Here is a 17,636-nt window from a genome sequence, read left to right on the forward strand (position 1 = left end):
ACAAACTCAAGCAGGCAACACAGACGAGCCCAGTGCGTCCTGTGCCGGTACTCACCAGGATGGAAAGCCATCAAAGAGAATCGCTCCTTGAGAACTCGAACAAAGAGAAACCCCTCCCCAAGATTACCTCTGCCCTGGGATGAAATACATTTTTTTGCTTGGTCCTTATGAATAGACAATGCTTAATACAAAAAAATGAAAATGCTAATGACTCATCTATTTCCTATCAATCATCACCATTATAAATTCATAGTTTGTCTTCTAAAAACACATTTATTAGGTTTTTAATTCTTTTTTCTAAGAGTTAATCAGTTGATCTAATTCAATTTTCCTCCCCTCTCCTCAAGGGCCTTTTAAAAAATTCAAGTATGGTTTCTTTTTAGGCCAAATGGAAACAAATTCCAATCGGTTTGCCACACCGCCTCCCATCCCCACACCCAATTTTTAAAAACATGCTATTTTTTCCTGATAATCAAGGATGACAAACTTAGTGACAAAAATATAAAGAGTACAGAAAATCATAAAAAGGGACTAAAAGGTTCAGGAGGGAGGGGACACATGCATGCCTATGGCTGATTCATGCTGATGTATGGCAAAAGCCATCACAGTATTGTAAAGTAATTACCTGCCAATTCAAATAAATTTAGGAAAGGATTTAAACAATGTAACCATACTCTTACTTCCCAGAGGAAACACTGCTCTTTGATTTAGAAGAGGACCATAGTAAAGATCCTGATCCAGTACGTCTGGATAAGCCATGGAAATCTGTTTTTTTGTTTGTTTGTTTAAGTGTTGAAGCAATTTTCATGATTAGCCAGGTTGGGAAGTACCGTGGCAGTAAAGGATATCTGAACTGGAAAAGGCTTGAGCTTGCTCTGTGGATGAAAGGCTAGTTTTGTGGAGCTCGGTAAGCCACCGAGCCTTGTTATAGGACCACAGAACTGAGAAGGGAAGTACAGATACATCTTGATGTCCAGGTCCTCATCCTACAGATGGGGAAGGGGGCCGGGAGATGTCAGATGATTCCACCAAGGTCACACCCTAACTTTCAGATCCAGATTCACAATTCAAATAGACTTCTTATTTTCTATTAGCAAATAACTTGCTTATAGTGAGAAAATGGCCACGTTCTCACTTCAATTTGCAGAAATCTTTCACAGGGTTACAAAGGATCAGACTGCCTCTTACTCTGAAAATCTGACATGACCAATACTATTGATATTATGTACTTATAAATATTTGAGATAGAAAATATTAAACAGATCATAGAATTACTAGGGGGAAAAAAACCCTTTCTATTGTATAATTCAATGAAACAATCTATGACTCCTAAAAATAACTAACTTACTTGATACCAAAATGCAAAATTGTTTGCTAGGAGGATAAATGAATTATTTATAAATTAACTCTGGGAGAAGAACTATGTGAAAAGTGTCTAATTGAAATTTCAGAGCAATCATGGTCATGGCTAATATATAGTAAAGATTTAGTAGTTGGCTGGTATGCCCTGATGGGTAGGGGCAGAGACAGGCACAGGGAGGGGTCGTGGGTGGCCATGCTCCTCTCTGCCAGACCTCCCCCTGCCTATGTACAACCATGGGCTCCAGCCCCCCTCTCTGTGCCTTTATCCAGCGTTCCTTCCACCTCTGCCTTCCTTCCTCCACTTCTGTTTATAAACATCCTACTCACCCCTTCAAGGCCAAGTTCAAATTTCACCCACTCGGAACAGCCTAATGCCCTGAACCACCACCCAGCTTCCTGAACTACAGTCTACTGGTGTTTCCCTAATGACCAAATAAATTTTACATCCCACACAAGTATGCTCTGCTATTTTTCAGGGATGCAGAGATGAATCATGTGTTGTGACACATTAATTCATGAGCCATACATTAATTCAGTTGAGCAGAGTGATGAAGAGAGAAAACCCTGGAGCTGCGGGTTGGGGTTGGTCTGACTGTTTCACATTCTACCTTCGGAATCTCAGGCAAATTACTTCATCTCTACTTCAGTTTTCTTATCTGTAAAATGGGGCTCATAATAGTAAGTACTCTGAAGGTTATGGTGTGGATTAAATGAGTTCGCTGTGTTCAAAATGCTCAGAACTGTGTGTGATCCTCTGGAAGTACTCAGAAACTGTCAGCTCTTACTGTATCTGTGAGTAATATCATCCTTTCCAATCAACTGACATTAAAACATTCCTCTCATTGTCAGGGGCCCACATGACTTTTTTTGAAGCTGAAGTGGTTCCTGCCTGGGAATCATTGTGCCCTCTGTTCTTGCCTCTTTTGTGGCATTTTTCATATTTTTTCCTTCTGTTTTGGTGTCTGTGATGTGACTTTTACTCTCTTCTACTTCTCTTCTTCCTAGGCGCCTCATAGGCCTTGTATTCAGCAGGGGCAGGATAAATGCTTATTAAATGATTCAGTATTCATGCAGCAGAATTTAAGCCAAGAATCACATGGGAGGAAATGGAGAGAAAGCTACTTTAATACTCCCGAAGTTTTTTTGAAATCCAAAGCCCTTTATCAATGCAGCTCGATGTGCACTTTCTTGTTTTAAAGGGGAAGAAAAGAGGCCTGATGAAAATATGTTTCTGATATTCCATTTTTAAAAGATCTGATCATGACTTCCTTTCAAGGCTTCCTTTAGGAAACCAAAACCAGTCCAGGGCAGAATATTTTTCCATCTTATGTGAAGGGATTTAGGCAAGAGAGAGAGACTCATTTAATTCAGGCCAAGAGAATGGCCACCATTAGACTCAGCTCAGCTCAGCTCCAGTCAACAGGAATGTATTTGGCTGTGGCAGTTTAGTGTTGGCCATTTTAAGTTGTATAAAGCATTTCAACATACAGTCAACTCCAGATCAGTCGTACTAATAAAGGAATAAGAGACCTGGGTAATAGGAACCAGAAAGCAGTCTGAAGTTAATTTATATCTGGCTGGAGAAGGCATCGCATGAACAGATAAACAATAGATTCAGACGCACACGCCTTGGCTCTAGTAATGCCTCCTGCAACCTACTCTCAGGAGGACTTGTTAGAAGAGCCCAGCGTGAGCTAGGCTGCAGTATGAACAGAGCCTGAAGTGTAGAGGATAATCCTCCAAGCGGAAAATCCCATTAGGTTCCACGTCTTTTGAACACAGGAACTAGATCTCCCCTGTTTGCTGCTAAAGCTGCATCACCTTGCTCAGAAAGCACTCGCTTTGTGAATGTCTTTTGAATGAATGACTGAGTGAATAATTTGAAAACTGACTACCTAAGAAAATTGCTGATAAACAATCACAGATAAGCCAGCATGCTTCCCTCTGAAATGATGTTCAGTGTGGTGTGCTTTGGGGTATGTAGGAGGCAGAAGTGTAGAATTTTATTCTGTAGAATTTCTTAGAGGCCATCTAAAGCCTCCTGGGAGGAAAGAGGCAAGCTTTTCTCTGTCAAGGGCCAGGTCAGGAACATTTTCAGCTTTGCCGCCCATATGATCTCAGTTCTAACAACTCAGCTATGCTCCTGCAGTGCCAAAGCAGCCAGACAATACAGAAAGGAGTAGGAACAGCCATCTTCCAGTAAAATGTAACTTATAAAAATAGTGGCAGGCTGGATTTGATCCAAGAGCCTCAGCATGCAGACCCTGATTGCATGGGCCCTTGTGATTTCAAGAGGAGGGCACCAAGGCACAGAGAAATTGAGTGATCTCCCTGAACCCACATACCCAGCTGACATTAGAGCTGGGGCCACAGAGGGTCCCTGATTTAGGACGGTTCAACTTTCAAGCTTTCAAGTTTACAACGAGGTGAAGAAAGCATTACCCATTCAGCAGAAGTGTTAGTTGCTCAGTTGTATCTGACTCTTTGTGACCCCACAAACTGTAGCCCACCAGGCTCCTCTATCTATGAGATTTCCCAGGCAAGAATACTGGAGAGGGTTGCCATTCCCTCCTCTATGGAATCTTCCTCACCCAGGGATCAAACCTGGGTCTCTTGCATTGCAGGCAGATTCTTTACTGTCTGGGCCACCAGGGAAACTACTTCAGATTTTGAAATCTGATCTCTTCCGGAGCAGGTGAGATGCAGTATGATGCTCTTTTTGGGATGCTGGGCAGGGTTAACAGCCACGGCTCCCATCAGGGACAGGATCACAGGCATAAACAACCAACCCACTGACAGCCATTCTGTACCCAGACAAACCTTTTTGTTTTTCCCCTTCAATACACTATTCAATAAATTACATGAGCTATTCAACACTTTATAATAAAACAGATCTTGCGTTAGGTGATTTTTCCCAACTATATGCTGATATACGTGTTCTGGGCGTGTTTAAGGTAACTAGGCTAAGCTATGATATTGGGTAGGTCAAGCGTATTAAATGCCTGCATTTCAATTATGATGAGTTTATTGGCTCGTAACCCTATGATAAGTGGAGGAAGATCTAGAAGATCTAGATTTATTGACTCTAACCCAAAAGCTTTTTTTCTTATTAAAGGAAAATCCATTATTCACTGATTTGGATATTCACTGTGAGTCTACATACACCAGACACGATACTAAGCACAAGGAATACCTGAGTAAACCGGGGTGGCATGGCCCTACTCTTTAAGAGCTTACAGCAGGTGGAGGGCAGGGCAGAGCCATTACAATTTGGTGTAAAAGGTACAGGATCAGGACATACAGGCACCACTACAGGCAAGAGGCACTATGCCCTCCAGCCTGTGTCACTGAAGTTTCCATGGGGAGGTCCAGACCCTTAACAGCACCACTAGCATGCTCCTATTACAAGTATTACCACTTTCTCCCAAAGTCCCTCAGTTTAATTCTCCTCTGAAACTATGAATTCTCACCATGTACATGCTAAGTCACTTCAGTCGTGTCCGACTCTGCAACCCTATGGACTGTAGCCCGCCGAGCTCCCCTGTCCATGGGCTTCTCAAGGCCAGGATGCTAGAGTGGGTTGCTGTGCCCTCCTCCAGGGGATCTTCCCGACCCAGGGATCAAACCCACATCTCTTACGTCTCCTGCACTGGCAGAAGGGTTCTTTACCACTAGCGCCACTTGGGACATCTCACCCTGTGGAAGAGCTTTAAATGCACAGCTTATCTAGCTCATAGGAGCAGGCATTATCTCCACTGACCTTTGATCTTTCCAATTAAGAAGTTCTTTGAGTTCACAATCTGATCCATGTCTGAACGGATGGTTCCTTCCAGGCCCTTTGTCAGAGCCCTGCACTCCTCCTTCAAGGCGCTTAATCCTTCTGAAACTCGATGCTGAACCAGGTGGTAGGCCTCTTCAAGGAGCTGGAACAGAGAACAGCACACAGATTGGAGCTCTGTCATGTGTCAGAGCCTGATGGAGTCAAGCACAGGAGGGCGGGTTAATCACAGATGATCGCAACATAAACAAAACCGTGTGCACATTCTAATTTTTCTTTCAAAGTCTGAGTTTGTTTGGATTAGTCCTGATGTATATGAGACTGAGCAGACTGGGCAGTTCTCCACCCAGGGAAGGAATTACGTATTAAAAAAAAAGAAAAACAAGACCTTAAAAAGAGAAGGGAAGGGAATGTTCATTTTGAGCAGCAGAGCTGGCCAAGCAGAATCATCACTCACCCCAAACCAGGCCCTCTTCCTGTCGTTCTTCTTCCCCTTCATTTTAGGCAGGATGTCTGTCTGAAGGGTTGGCATGAGCTCCTCCATCACCAGGTTACTCAGGATCTGTCGAGAGGAAGACAGCCACTATATCTGTGTCTCTATTTCTACTTGCCAAGGCAGAAGTGAGGGGTGGGATGAATTGGGAGATTGGGACTGACATATATATACCACTACGTATAAAATAGATAACTAATGAGAACCTACTGTAGAGCACGGGGAACTCTACTCAATACTCTGTGGTAACCTATAAACCTATAAGGGAAGGAAATCTAAAAAAGAGGAGATATATGTATAGACATAGCTGATTCACTTTGCTGTACAGCAGAAAATAACACAATGTTGTAAAGCAGCTATACTCAAATTAAAAAAAAAATGCTTAAGTGAAAAAACAAAACAAAGAGGAAGAAGAAAGCCTCAGAGCTGGGTTAGCTGGTAACACCTAAATCTGCACATCAGGGCAACTGAAGGTGTCATAACTGGCCACCCCTGTCCTGAATATTCATTGGAAGGACTCATGCTGAAGCTCCAATATTTTGGCCACCTGATACATAAAAACGAACTCATTGGAAAAGACTTTGATGCTGGGAAAGATTGAAGGCAGGAGGAGAAGGGGATGACAGAGGATGAGATGGTTGCATGGCATCACTGACTCAATGGACATGAGTTTGAGCAAACTCTAGGAGTTGGTAATGGACAGAGAAGCCTGGCATGCTACCGTCCATGGGGTCTCAAAGAGTCGGACACGACTGAGTGACTGAACTGACTGACTGTCCTGGCTACCTAAGATTGTCCTGCACTCCATGAAATCTGTTAGGTTAATAGTTTAACTCTGAGTCTGAGACCTCAGAAATCTCTAGGAAGAGTCATAGAGGGTAAATGTTCTAAATATCTGCAGGGAACAGTCACGCCTGCTGACATTTTCCCGCTGGAAAGGACAAATTCCTCAACTTGAACTTCTACTATTTGAAATGGAACAATCTAATGCATTTAGGATAAGAGAGGAAACATCAATTATGGATAAGGGTATCCTTAGCAAAATTGTGAAGGGAGTAAGGCTTGGTTTTGGCAGCTTGAATCCTTGTCTGTATCCCCTGAGACCATTGTTTCCTCTTGAACTTTTCTGGGATCTAAGTGTCTTCATGCTCTTTGTCCCTACTACACCCTGAATCCCATCTCCATCTTCTTTAAAGTTTAGGAAAAGAAGGGAGTAACAAATACTTTGGAACAACTGGACATTGGTGGGATGAGAATACGGGAGAGGGGGTGTATACAGTTTTCAGAGTATTTTTTTCAATTGTTCCCAAGTCTTTCCTACAAATTTGCTTGGCTCAATGGAAGTGTTTCTTTTGAACGTGAGCAGTGATTTACCTGTCTGCACATAAGGCCCCACGTAACACTGGCCTTTCTTCTTTATATTCCCCCAAGGGAACTGGAGCAGTTTTGTTGTTTAGACTTAGATCTGTGGTGAGTTTTGGGGCTCACAGCTCAGCCTTCAGTATCAGGCTGCAGCCCAAGATTTAGAACAAGAATAACTTCGGGAAAGGAGGCAAGCAGAATCATAGTAGAGAATCACTTGACATCTGCTCTGTGAATTGAAAAAAATATTTGTCCAAAATAATTGACCTGCTCATAAACACTCAAATTAAGATTTGGGAAAGACTTTAAGGTCACTGGTCAGCCTCATGCTAGTGGAAATGCTCATGAGGTCACTAGATTTTGACTTTCAAAATGGCTCTGTTTACACGGGCTGTAACAGTCTAGATGAACTGAACAGGAACACTCCCAGGGTGGAGGTGGGTGAGTTGCTCAGTCCGCCTAGGTCTGTGAGTTCCTAGGAGAGAAGGCTGGGAGTCAGTGCAACCGGGGGAGTTCCATCATCTGTGATGTGGAACTTCAGGTGTGACTATGATTATAACAGGGGTAGGATTTCCACTAGTCCTACTAATTCACTGCTGGGGATGTTTGGACCTTTCTTAACCATTATCTGGGGAGCAGTCAAGATGTCAGTTCAGTTGAGTCGCTCAGTTGTGTCTGACTCTTTGCGACCCCATGGGCTACAGCATGCCAGGCTTCCTGTCCATCACCAATCCCTGGAGTTTGCTCAAACTCATGTCCATCGAGTCAGTGATGCCATTTTTGAGGATTTTTGAGGAGTTAAAGAGAAACCTGACATGTGTAAATCGCATAGAAATCAGCAAGTGCCCAAACTGGGTTCAAGTACATAATTAATAATTCATGACCTTATCTTGCCCAATGGAGTAAATTCTTGTTGGACACACCTGCCCAAGAGTGAGGAAAGCACTGGCATTGGGAGCGTGAGCTAAGAGCCTAAGGAGACTAAAGCCAGAATTTAATTATCCAAATCCATCCTTTTTCAGAGATTGGCTTGAATCTGAGCATGAGTGTGAAGAAGATTTGAAGATGAAAATGTTACACAGTCCAAAGAAAAAAAAAATGCTCCATTTGGGTGGGCTTGCAGTTTGCTTTTAGTCTTTCCCATACAATGTTCCAAGAAATTTGGTTCTATTTTATAACTTAAGGGATTGGAAAGGAAATATGTCTGGGAAAAAAAGAAGGGGGATGAGAGTGGGTTGATGGAGAAGGAGGGGCGGGGAGTGTGAGATTAGGGAATAGCCCTTGGGCAGGCAACAGCCAACTCTGTCTCCTCCCAACAGTTCATCTTATTTCTGTATCTGTCAGCCCCAGCCCTCTCTGACTGTGAACTGCTCCTCACCAGCCCAGGACCTGCTCTGGGATTTCCTGCCTTGGTCAGCCCTCCATGAGCAGGGTTCAGAGCCCTAGGGCTACCAGGGAGAAAGCAGTTAATTTAATAAAAACAAATCGTATTAATGAAGGGGTTTCCCAACCTTCTTCCTTCAGAATAGAAACCACTGAGTTTTACCATAAGGAACCTAAAAATATTTCCTGTGCTTTAAATAAAAGGGGCGCGTGTGTACATTTAACTGCTGGGATTTAACTGGGAGATTTAAAAATTCCATCACACATATAAGAAACCAAACGCACCATTAGGTTGATGGAAACCAACAATTCCAGGCTCACTCCCTGAGCTGTTCTTCTACAGTTGCTCAGTCGTGTCTGACTTTTTATGACCCCATGGACTGCAGCACACCAGACTTCCCTGTTCTTCACTATCTGCTGGAGCTTGCTCAAACTCATGTCCATTGAGTCAATGATGTCATCCAACCATCTCATCCTCTGTTGCCCTCTTCTCTTCATGTCCTCAATCCTTCCCAGCATCAGGGTCTTTTCTAAGGAGTCAGTTCTTCGCATCAGGTGGCCAAAGTGTTGGAGCTTCAGCTTCATTCCGTGAAGGCCACACTACATTTACATTCCACATGCTGCAGCTGTGGGGAAGGTGTGAGGCCCAGAAATACTGCCCTCTTTACTGAGGCTGACTCCATGGTCTGACCAGGCTGTTGGCCGCATGCCTTTCGTGTTACTGAGCAACCAAGTGTGAAACAGTGCATTTAAAGTGGGTCACATTCAAGGTCACCAGAAAAAGACGACTTGAACATATGGACAAGGGAAAAATGTGGATAGCTTTCTGGTCTTGAAACCACCCTGATGTGTGGGAATTTTGAGCTGTTCTCTTAGCCCATCTGGTTAATTTAAAAGCAAATAAAAAATAAATCACGTAACTTGTATTTACATTTTCCAAAATGCTTTCCCTCATGACTTCATTTGATACATTTTTAATTGACAAGTAGAAAATATACTGATGCTTTTACTGAGGTACAAATATTTTCACCTTAATAGTCTGTCAGGCAAATTATTCTAAGATATTTGCTTTGCCTGGACACTTGCCTAAAATAACCACCAGCACGAGGGCATGCCATACTTGCTGTATGAGTCATTACTATGAAGATAATAATGTAGCATTGCTGAAAATCTTCTGAATACAGTCTCGAGGGTAGAAGGGGTTAGGATAATGTTATGGTTAAGTTCTTAGCAGATAGGAAAACAATGCAAATAAACGCAGTGCTTTAAACAAAAGATGTCACATTCTCAAACTCAGTCATGCTATGCCCTTTTCTTTAACTACTTGGTAGCTTCTTTGGGACCTTGACCTGTTTTTTCTGTGAGTCTTAGGATAGAGGTTGCTTCAGTTCCATGTGTAACGGCTAAGATGAAGTTTACCCTCACCAGGCCTCACACAGGAAAAGTCTTGAAAGTTATTTCCTTTCAGCAGCTTCTTCAAGGTTCACCTGACATGGCTCAAAATGCAAGTCGGTCACAGACTGGTTTTGTGACTTGGGCCAACTTCTCTGAATGTTCTTTCTCCGGCCTGGAGGGTACTGGACGAATAATCCTGAACTGCCCTTCCAGTGCTCACATTTTATGAGGTTGTGACTTTACGAAAGAAACTCAAATTCCTAGAGGAGCAAAGCGTTTACTGATTTCTTCTGTTTCTTTTTCCCCTTTAAGGTATTTTTAAAATTTTTTATTTTATTTTTAATTGGAAGATAATTACTTTACAATACCGTGTTGGTTTCTGCCATACATCAACATGAATCAGCCATAAGTATACATATGTCCCCTCCCTCTTAAGCTTCCCTCCCACCTCCTACCCCTTCCCACCCCTCTAAGTTGTCACAGAGCCCCAGTTTGAGTTCCCTGAGTCATATGGCAAATTCCCACTGTCTCTCTATTTTATATACGTTAGTGTATATGTTTCAAGGCTACTCTCTCAAATCATCTGCCCTATTCTTTCCCCACTGTGTTGAAAAGTCTGTTCTTTATGTCAGTGTCTCCTTTGCTGACCTGCAAATAGATTACCGGTACCATATTTCTAGATTCCGTATATATATGTTAATATATGATCATTACTTTTCTCTTTCTGACTTACTTTACTCTGTATATTAGGCTCTAGGTTCATCCACCTCATTAGAATTGACTCAAATAAGGTATTTTTTTTATTCTGCAAAATTAGCACCTTCCTATGACTGCTGCTAATGCTTTATGATGTCCATATATGTACAGATCACACATGGTCCCACATACACTGCCTTGTTCTCTGGATGCTTCTAGGTATGTCTCGCCTCACCAGAATGGCAAGGCATGAGTCATTTCACTCTATCACACCTTAAAGCAATTCACACATATCAGCCCAAAGCGAAGAGCAGAAAGTCAATCCTCGCCCCCAACACACAAAAAAACACCCAAACTCAATACTCAGCTCTCAGAAAAGAACTATTAGGTACCTGCTTTCCATGGGATAGTGAAGGAATGTGAGCTGATATAAGATTTCAAATGAAAGAAAAACAAACAAACAAGTACCTTAACTTAACTCAAGGAGCTAAATAACTGTTTAACTTGAACATACAAAGGTATGTGCTTCCTCCAAATATGAGAAATCAACAATTGACTAAAGTTCTTAAGTCTCAGGATGGGAAATAAATGAGTTTAGACTCTACCGAAGAAAAAGAAGGGGGAGGAGGAGGAGGGAAGAAAGAGAAGGAGACAGAAGAGGAGGAGATTCCGCGTCATATGTTAAAACAATAAAGAACAGCCCATTATCATGAGAAAATGTTTCTAGCTTTAGATATTTAATGACCATATAAAAGCAAGATACCATCTGGCATCTTCCAAATACTGTTCCCTAATAACAAATTTCACTGGCCCCCAAAAGAGGCATTCTGGGCTATGAGGGGAAGTTAAAGAAGAGCATTCTTGGACCCTCCGCGCTTCTAATTAAATAATGTCCACACCCAGCCTCTTCTTCCTGGCTGAATCAGCCTGTGATTGGTGTCCTCATGGCGGATGGGGTCACATCATGAAACATAGTTTCCTTGGAGATCTATAACAATGTACCTGGTACCAAACCAACCCAGACACTTAGCCCTTGATTGACATTTAATCAAGGTCATGGGAAACTATGGATCTGGACCACAGGAGATAGAGCACTAGAAAAGGTAAATGAAACATCTAGAAAACTATCTAATGCTTTCAAATTTGGTATCCTTTAATTACTTCATTTATAAATCATTCCATAGATGAAGACAGCTATTTGCCAACTACTTTTCCAACAACATCTTATTTAATTCTCACAACCTGTCAGGCAAACATTATCATTCCTATTTTTTCAGAGGAGTAACCTAAAACAGAGAAGTTAAATAACTTGGCAGGCTTTGACCCAAATCTGCTGACTTAAAGTCCCACCACAAACTTTGCACTATGCCACACTGCTCACATTTGCTGCTAGTCACGAAGCACAGGTCACTTGAGAGAATATGCTTTTTCCGGAAAGAAATTGGAAGTGGTTCTTCCACTGCAGTTGCTGTTGTCTGGACTGCCCTGCTGCAGGTCTGGAGGCCTGGAGTGCCCAGTCTGGAGGTCTTTAGAGTGCCCAGCAGCTTGCTGATCAAATGCTTCTAGACAATGAGAGAAACGCCCTACAGAACCACATCTTCCACGCCTGCAATTACTTTTGTTTGTTTGTTTGATAGTTTATTATGATCCTGACCTCCTACCACTTAGAGAACAGGATCCAAGATTCTGAGCCCCACGTTACCTGGACTTCATCCCCAGTGACCATCTCCCACGAGCCATAGTGTCCTTTCTCCTGTCGAAAGAATTGAACAGCTTCCAAAAAGGCTTGGGCTTCAAATGTCGTCTGCTTCATGTAATCTGAAAGAAAGAGGCAAGGGCATTTAGCAAAGAAAACATTCTTAATTTAATATTCTTCCATGGTTCAGAGACCATTACCTGAGTATTACAAGGAATAGAATTATGAGACACAAAAAAGTTAAGTACTGAATTCAAAGTTCTTTTGCAGGTAGGGACATGCCTGGTGATCTAGTGGCTAAGACTCCATGCTCCACTGCAGGGGGCTGGGGTACCATCCCTGGTCAGGGAACTAGATGCCATGTGCTGCAACTAAGAGTTCAAATGCCATAACGAAAGACCCCATGTGCTACAACTAAGACCCATCGCAGTCAAATAAATAAAACAATATTAAAAAAATAATTAAACAACAACAAAAAACCTCAAAGGTCATTTGCATGAATGAAAACGAACTTTCAGGTGTATATCACATGACTTCCTCATTATACCAGCTGATTAACTCTATCAGTTACTAGATATGCTGGTTATGACCATTTATCTATCCCCATGTATCCCTCTTGTAAATGTTTCCCTCAGACATCCAGGCTCTAGTGACTTTATGCCACCAACTGTAACACCTCAGTAAAACAGACTACTCTTTAAAGTGCCTCATGTAACCAAGGGACCCCTCCCAGTTCCCCCCCAAAAAAATCAACTGATACCAACTTTTTGTCAAAATGACATCAGTATAAAAGGCTGATTTTTGCAAATGAAGGATAATAATTGTTAAAACATACAGTAAGAAACTGTTATTGCTAGGTATGTTACATATGTCAGTGACATCTCACAAAACCCTCTGAGGTGAGTGTTATTATCATCTCTAGTTTATAGATGAGGAGACTGAAAACACAGAGAGCTCAATTAATTGCCTAAGATCAAATACCAATAAGGAAATGAACTTGGGCAGTCTGATTCAAGAACCTACTTCAAAGCACCACACTACACTGCCTCACATATTAGTTTTGGGGTTTGCCTTTCCAAACACATTGGATTTTTAAAAGGTATTCTATCTGAGAGGTAATATCCTACCACAAAGGAATGGACACCTAATGGTACAGGGTTTTTAAGTGTGCTGAATGGCTTTCCCAGAATTCCACAAATCACTCCATGCATGCAAATATGCTCAATTTCTGCTCTGGACTGAATGCTTGTGTCTCCTAAAATTCATATATTAACACCTCAATCCCCAAAATGTGATATTTAGAGATGGAGGCTTTGGGAGGTAATTAGGTCACGAAGGGGTAGATCCCTTACGGTGGACGTAGAAGCCAAATACATAATACACAATGGAATACTACTCAGCCACAAAAAGGAACAAAACTGGGTCATTTGCAGAGACCTGGATGGACCTAGAGTCTGTTACACAGAGTGAATAAGTCAGAAAGAGAAAAACAAATATCATATATTAACATACTTTTGTGGAATCTAGAAAAATGATAGTTGTTTAGTTGCTAAGTTGTATCCAATTCTTTGCAACCCCATGGAGTGTAGCCGTCCAGGCTCCTCTATCCAGGGGATTTCCCAGGTAAGCATATGGAGTGGGTTGCCATCTCCTTATTGGCAGGGCAGAAATAGAGACATACACATAGAAAACAGACATGTGGACATGAGGGGAGGGGGAGGAGGGGTTGGATGAATTGGGAGATTGGGATTGACATATATACACTACCATATGCCAAACAGATAGCTAGTGGGAACCTACTGTTTACCTCAGGGAGCTAGCTCAGTGCTCTATGGTGACCTAGAGGCATGGGATGTAGGTGGGCAGGGAGGTTCAAGAGGGAGGGGATATATGCATATGTGTGGCTGATTTGCTTTGTTGTACAGCAGAAACTAGCACAGTACTATAAGGCAGCTATATTCCAATTTTAAAAAAAGAAAAGGCTTACTCCCTCGCTTTCCTTCCTCTGTCTCTCTCTCTCATCAGACACCAGAACTACCCCTGCCTTGGACTTGGACTTCCAAGAGCGTGATATTTGTTGGAGCAGCCCAAACTAACCCAGAATATTTTCAACACATAAAACTAGCTCATGGAGGATACAGTGATAACCATTTATAGGAATATTAGCAAGGAAGTGAATTTTAGAAATAATCTAATCTAACAATAAAGAAATCAAAACTTAGGAAAGGGAAATAAAGTGGGCGAAGTGAAGTGACTGAAAGGGCCAAGTATCCTATCTTCTGCTTCTCCCCAGTAGGACACAAAGTTCTTTTGCCAAGAGCATAGGCTCTGTATTCATAGGGTGATGTTAGATTGGTTAGCTGAAGGCAGCTGATTTGCTGGGGGGACCTTCAAAGCTTTAGCCAATGGGACTGCTCAGTCAGTGACTCAGTGGTTGATTCGGGGACTGAGCAGAAAGAACCTAAATTTAGAGGATCAATCTGCTTCAAAGGGGGACAATCAATTAATAGATTGTAGATGACTCTTTCAAGACTGGCTTACTAGGTCATAAGCCTCAGGAACTTGGAAAAGAGAAACTACAACTCAAGAAATAGCCTCTGTAAGAGGATGAGCAAAATTCTTCACAATAAGGATACCATGACGCTCAGAAGGTCCACATTCAAAAATGTGGAAGAGTAACTGACATTTCTAGTATCAACAGAAAGACTGGTTAAAATCTAATTCAGAAAAAGGGCATGTCCCAAGCATCAGGTTTTTAAATTGAAGCATTTTCTTCTTTGTTATTATTTTTTCTTGGTTTGGCAATTGAATTAGTGTTTAACCTTAGGGGTTTGGAAAACACAAATTAAGATTTTGGTATAAAATTGACAACAAGGGGCTGTGATATGGGACTCAGTACACTGGAACTATACCAACTGAGATGGAAACTGTAATTACTACATTGAGATTCAAAACTGACTCATGAGCTCTTATTTTTAACAGCTGTTTTCATTTCCAGCCTAAGGAAACAAAGAGATGGAAGAAAATGTGGTACTTAGATGAATTGCCAGACCCATGAGCCTACAAATGAGGTTTAAGTTCTTCAGGTCCTTACAAGAAGCATAAATTTACTTATTTCTTCTCAAACTGATCCAAGTAACCGAAGAAAGAATCTGAAATCCAGTAAATACCATGTATATCTATATATAAAAAAAAAACTATGACACTCCCACTGATGGTTGATTTTACAAAGGTCTTCGGAAAACATAACTGAAGAAATGAGATTTGAAGGCAAGATGTGGAGTCAGAGAGAAGTCAAAGAAGAAACAGAAGAGCTAGAATGTAGTAATGGTGTAGGATGGAGCACCTTAATATAGGCAGAGAAGAAAAGTATTAGTAATCAAATGGACCATAAAGGAAATTATAGTCATTGAACAGTAGTAATAAAATTTAAAAGAATAAGGACATGAATCTCCATTTTGGACTGTACCATTAAGCCAGACTTAGATCGGATTTTAACTACTCTTTTTCTATATGGTAAAAAGGGTCTAATTACTGATTTCATCATTAGATTTTTAGCTTATAAAGTGATTAATTTATATAAAACTTTTAGAATAGTACCTGCCACATAATAAGTTGCTTTATGGATACTGGTTCTCATGATTATAAACAAAGTTCAATAGAAACTGCCAGATCATTAAGGAAATAAAGAACAAAGGTTTGCTTTGTAAAGGACAGAGCTACATTGCAAGGGTCATATGATATTCATTTCTTCTAAGCTGCTTGCAGAGGCATTGCTGAACTCAGCCAGAAAGTACAGGTGTTTGAAAGAAACCAGATTATCAGTTATTTAATCAACTTCCTGCCACAGATCCCATGGGAACAAATTCCAGGATCACAATCACCCACTCCCCTGCCAACAAGAAATTGAGAGTTAGTTCAATGGCCCCCAGGATCAACAATGGCTTTTGGTCTTTCAGCCTTCTTCCTGTAAGATGACTCACAAAGATGGCAGGCATCAACTCAAACTCAACTTTTCCAGCATGAGTTAAGAGGATGCTCAAAGACACAGATGTGCTGAGAACTTAAGCATGGTTAAATCCAGCTCCTTCATTTTATGGACAAGGAAACTGGAAGAAGAAATGGTTAATTTCTTAGCTGAAGGTCACACAGCTGGTCAGAATCAGAGCCAAGAGTTGAAAAAGTGCCTCTGGCATGTCACAAGCAGCCTTGGCATTCATGCTCACTTAAATCATAGACTATGAGAGTTAGAAGTGATCTCAAAGCTCACCCACCCTGAGCTCTTGTTCAATGCTGGGAGCCTTCAGAATTCATGACAGACACGCATCCAGCCATAGCTTGACTATTTCCAGTGACAGGAAGCTCACAATGTAATGAAATAGTCTTTTTTTTTTTTTTGTCACTGAACTGTTGTAATTATTTGAAAATTTTTCCTTCTGCTGAGCCAAAATCTGTTTCCACAAACTCTCATTAATCCTGCTTCTGCCTTTCAGAGCAAAATAGACAAGTTTACTCTTCTTCCACATGGTAGCTGAAAGATAGCTGAGTATTCTCATTTTCCTGCAATCATCTTTTAAACAATATAACTTAGGGATATTTTTTTAGAAGTTGGCCCTCCTTTTTCCTTCCTTCTCTTAGTGACCATTTTGAATCTATCAATGTATTTCTTAAATTTAGAGCATGATTGAATACACTACAAAAAATACTGTCTATCCAGTGCAAATTATGTAAAGCAGAAAGATTATGTTCCTCTTTCTGGTCCCTAACCTCTTTTTTCATCAGTCACACCATACTTTTGGCTCATACCTTTTTCATAGTCCAATAAAACCCCTATAACTTTTTCATATCACACCTTGTCAATCTAAGCCTTTTCTAACCTGTATTTCTGCTTTTGATTTTGAAGTGCAGGCTTTAACATTACCCTGATTAAATTACAACTTGTTATAATGAGTTCGTGCCCCAGAGCCTGCCATAATCATTTAAAAAAATTGTAATTCTGTCTTTAGACTCCCATTTACCCCAGTATCATCTGAAAACTTGGTGGGCTTACCTTCTACGTTTCTATCCAACTCACGGACAAAAACATTCATCAGATCAAGGGTGAGGACAGAGGCCTGCGAAACTCTAAACATTTTAGGAGACAGATGGGAGACACATCTTGGCCATTCAGTCAACAATCATATCCTCAGGGCTAAGACATGTCTATTTTCCTTAGTCTCTTCCTAGTTCTCATCTGTGCAGCTGCATGGAAAACTCATATTTGGGAGACATGATTATGAATTTTTGCAAGGGAAAGAAAGCTCCTCTAGGCCCCGTGGGAACAATTATTCAAGGGGCCAGCCAGAGAGAAATCGCTTTTGTTTTTTCCACTTATACAGATTTACTGCACGTCTGAGTCAACTGAAACGCCAAAGCTCCAAGGCCTATGTAGTCATTCTGGATTTTGACTCTGGCTGCTATGTCGGGACTCC

At 41.3% G+C, this 17,636-nt stretch overlaps 1 protein-coding gene across 2 annotated transcripts in view; it reads right to left on the minus strand.

The window, feature by feature from the left end:
- The window catches only part of NIBAN1 (niban apoptosis regulator 1), a 183,999-nt gene that overhangs the window by 19,846 nt on the left and 146,517 nt on the right, over positions 1-17,636 (minus strand). For both annotated transcript variants that reach the window (XM_024976464.2, NM_001191282.1), the window contains exons 6-8: positions 12,172-12,287; positions 5,598-5,702; positions 5,123-5,285 (exon numbers count right to left, since the gene is read on the minus strand). In XM_024976464.2, the coding sequence (XP_024832232.1) occupies positions 5,123-5,285; positions 5,598-5,702; positions 12,172-12,287 (384 nt within the window). The remainder of the gene's footprint in view (positions 1-5,122; positions 5,286-5,597; positions 5,703-12,171; positions 12,288-17,636) is intronic.

This window comes from Bos taurus, chromosome 16 (genome assembly GCF_002263795.3).
Source record: "Bos taurus isolate L1 Dominette 01449 registration number 42190680 breed Hereford chromosome 16, ARS-UCD2.0, whole genome shotgun sequence".
Lineage (NCBI taxonomy): Eukaryota > Metazoa > Chordata > Mammalia > Artiodactyla > Bovidae > Bos > Bos taurus.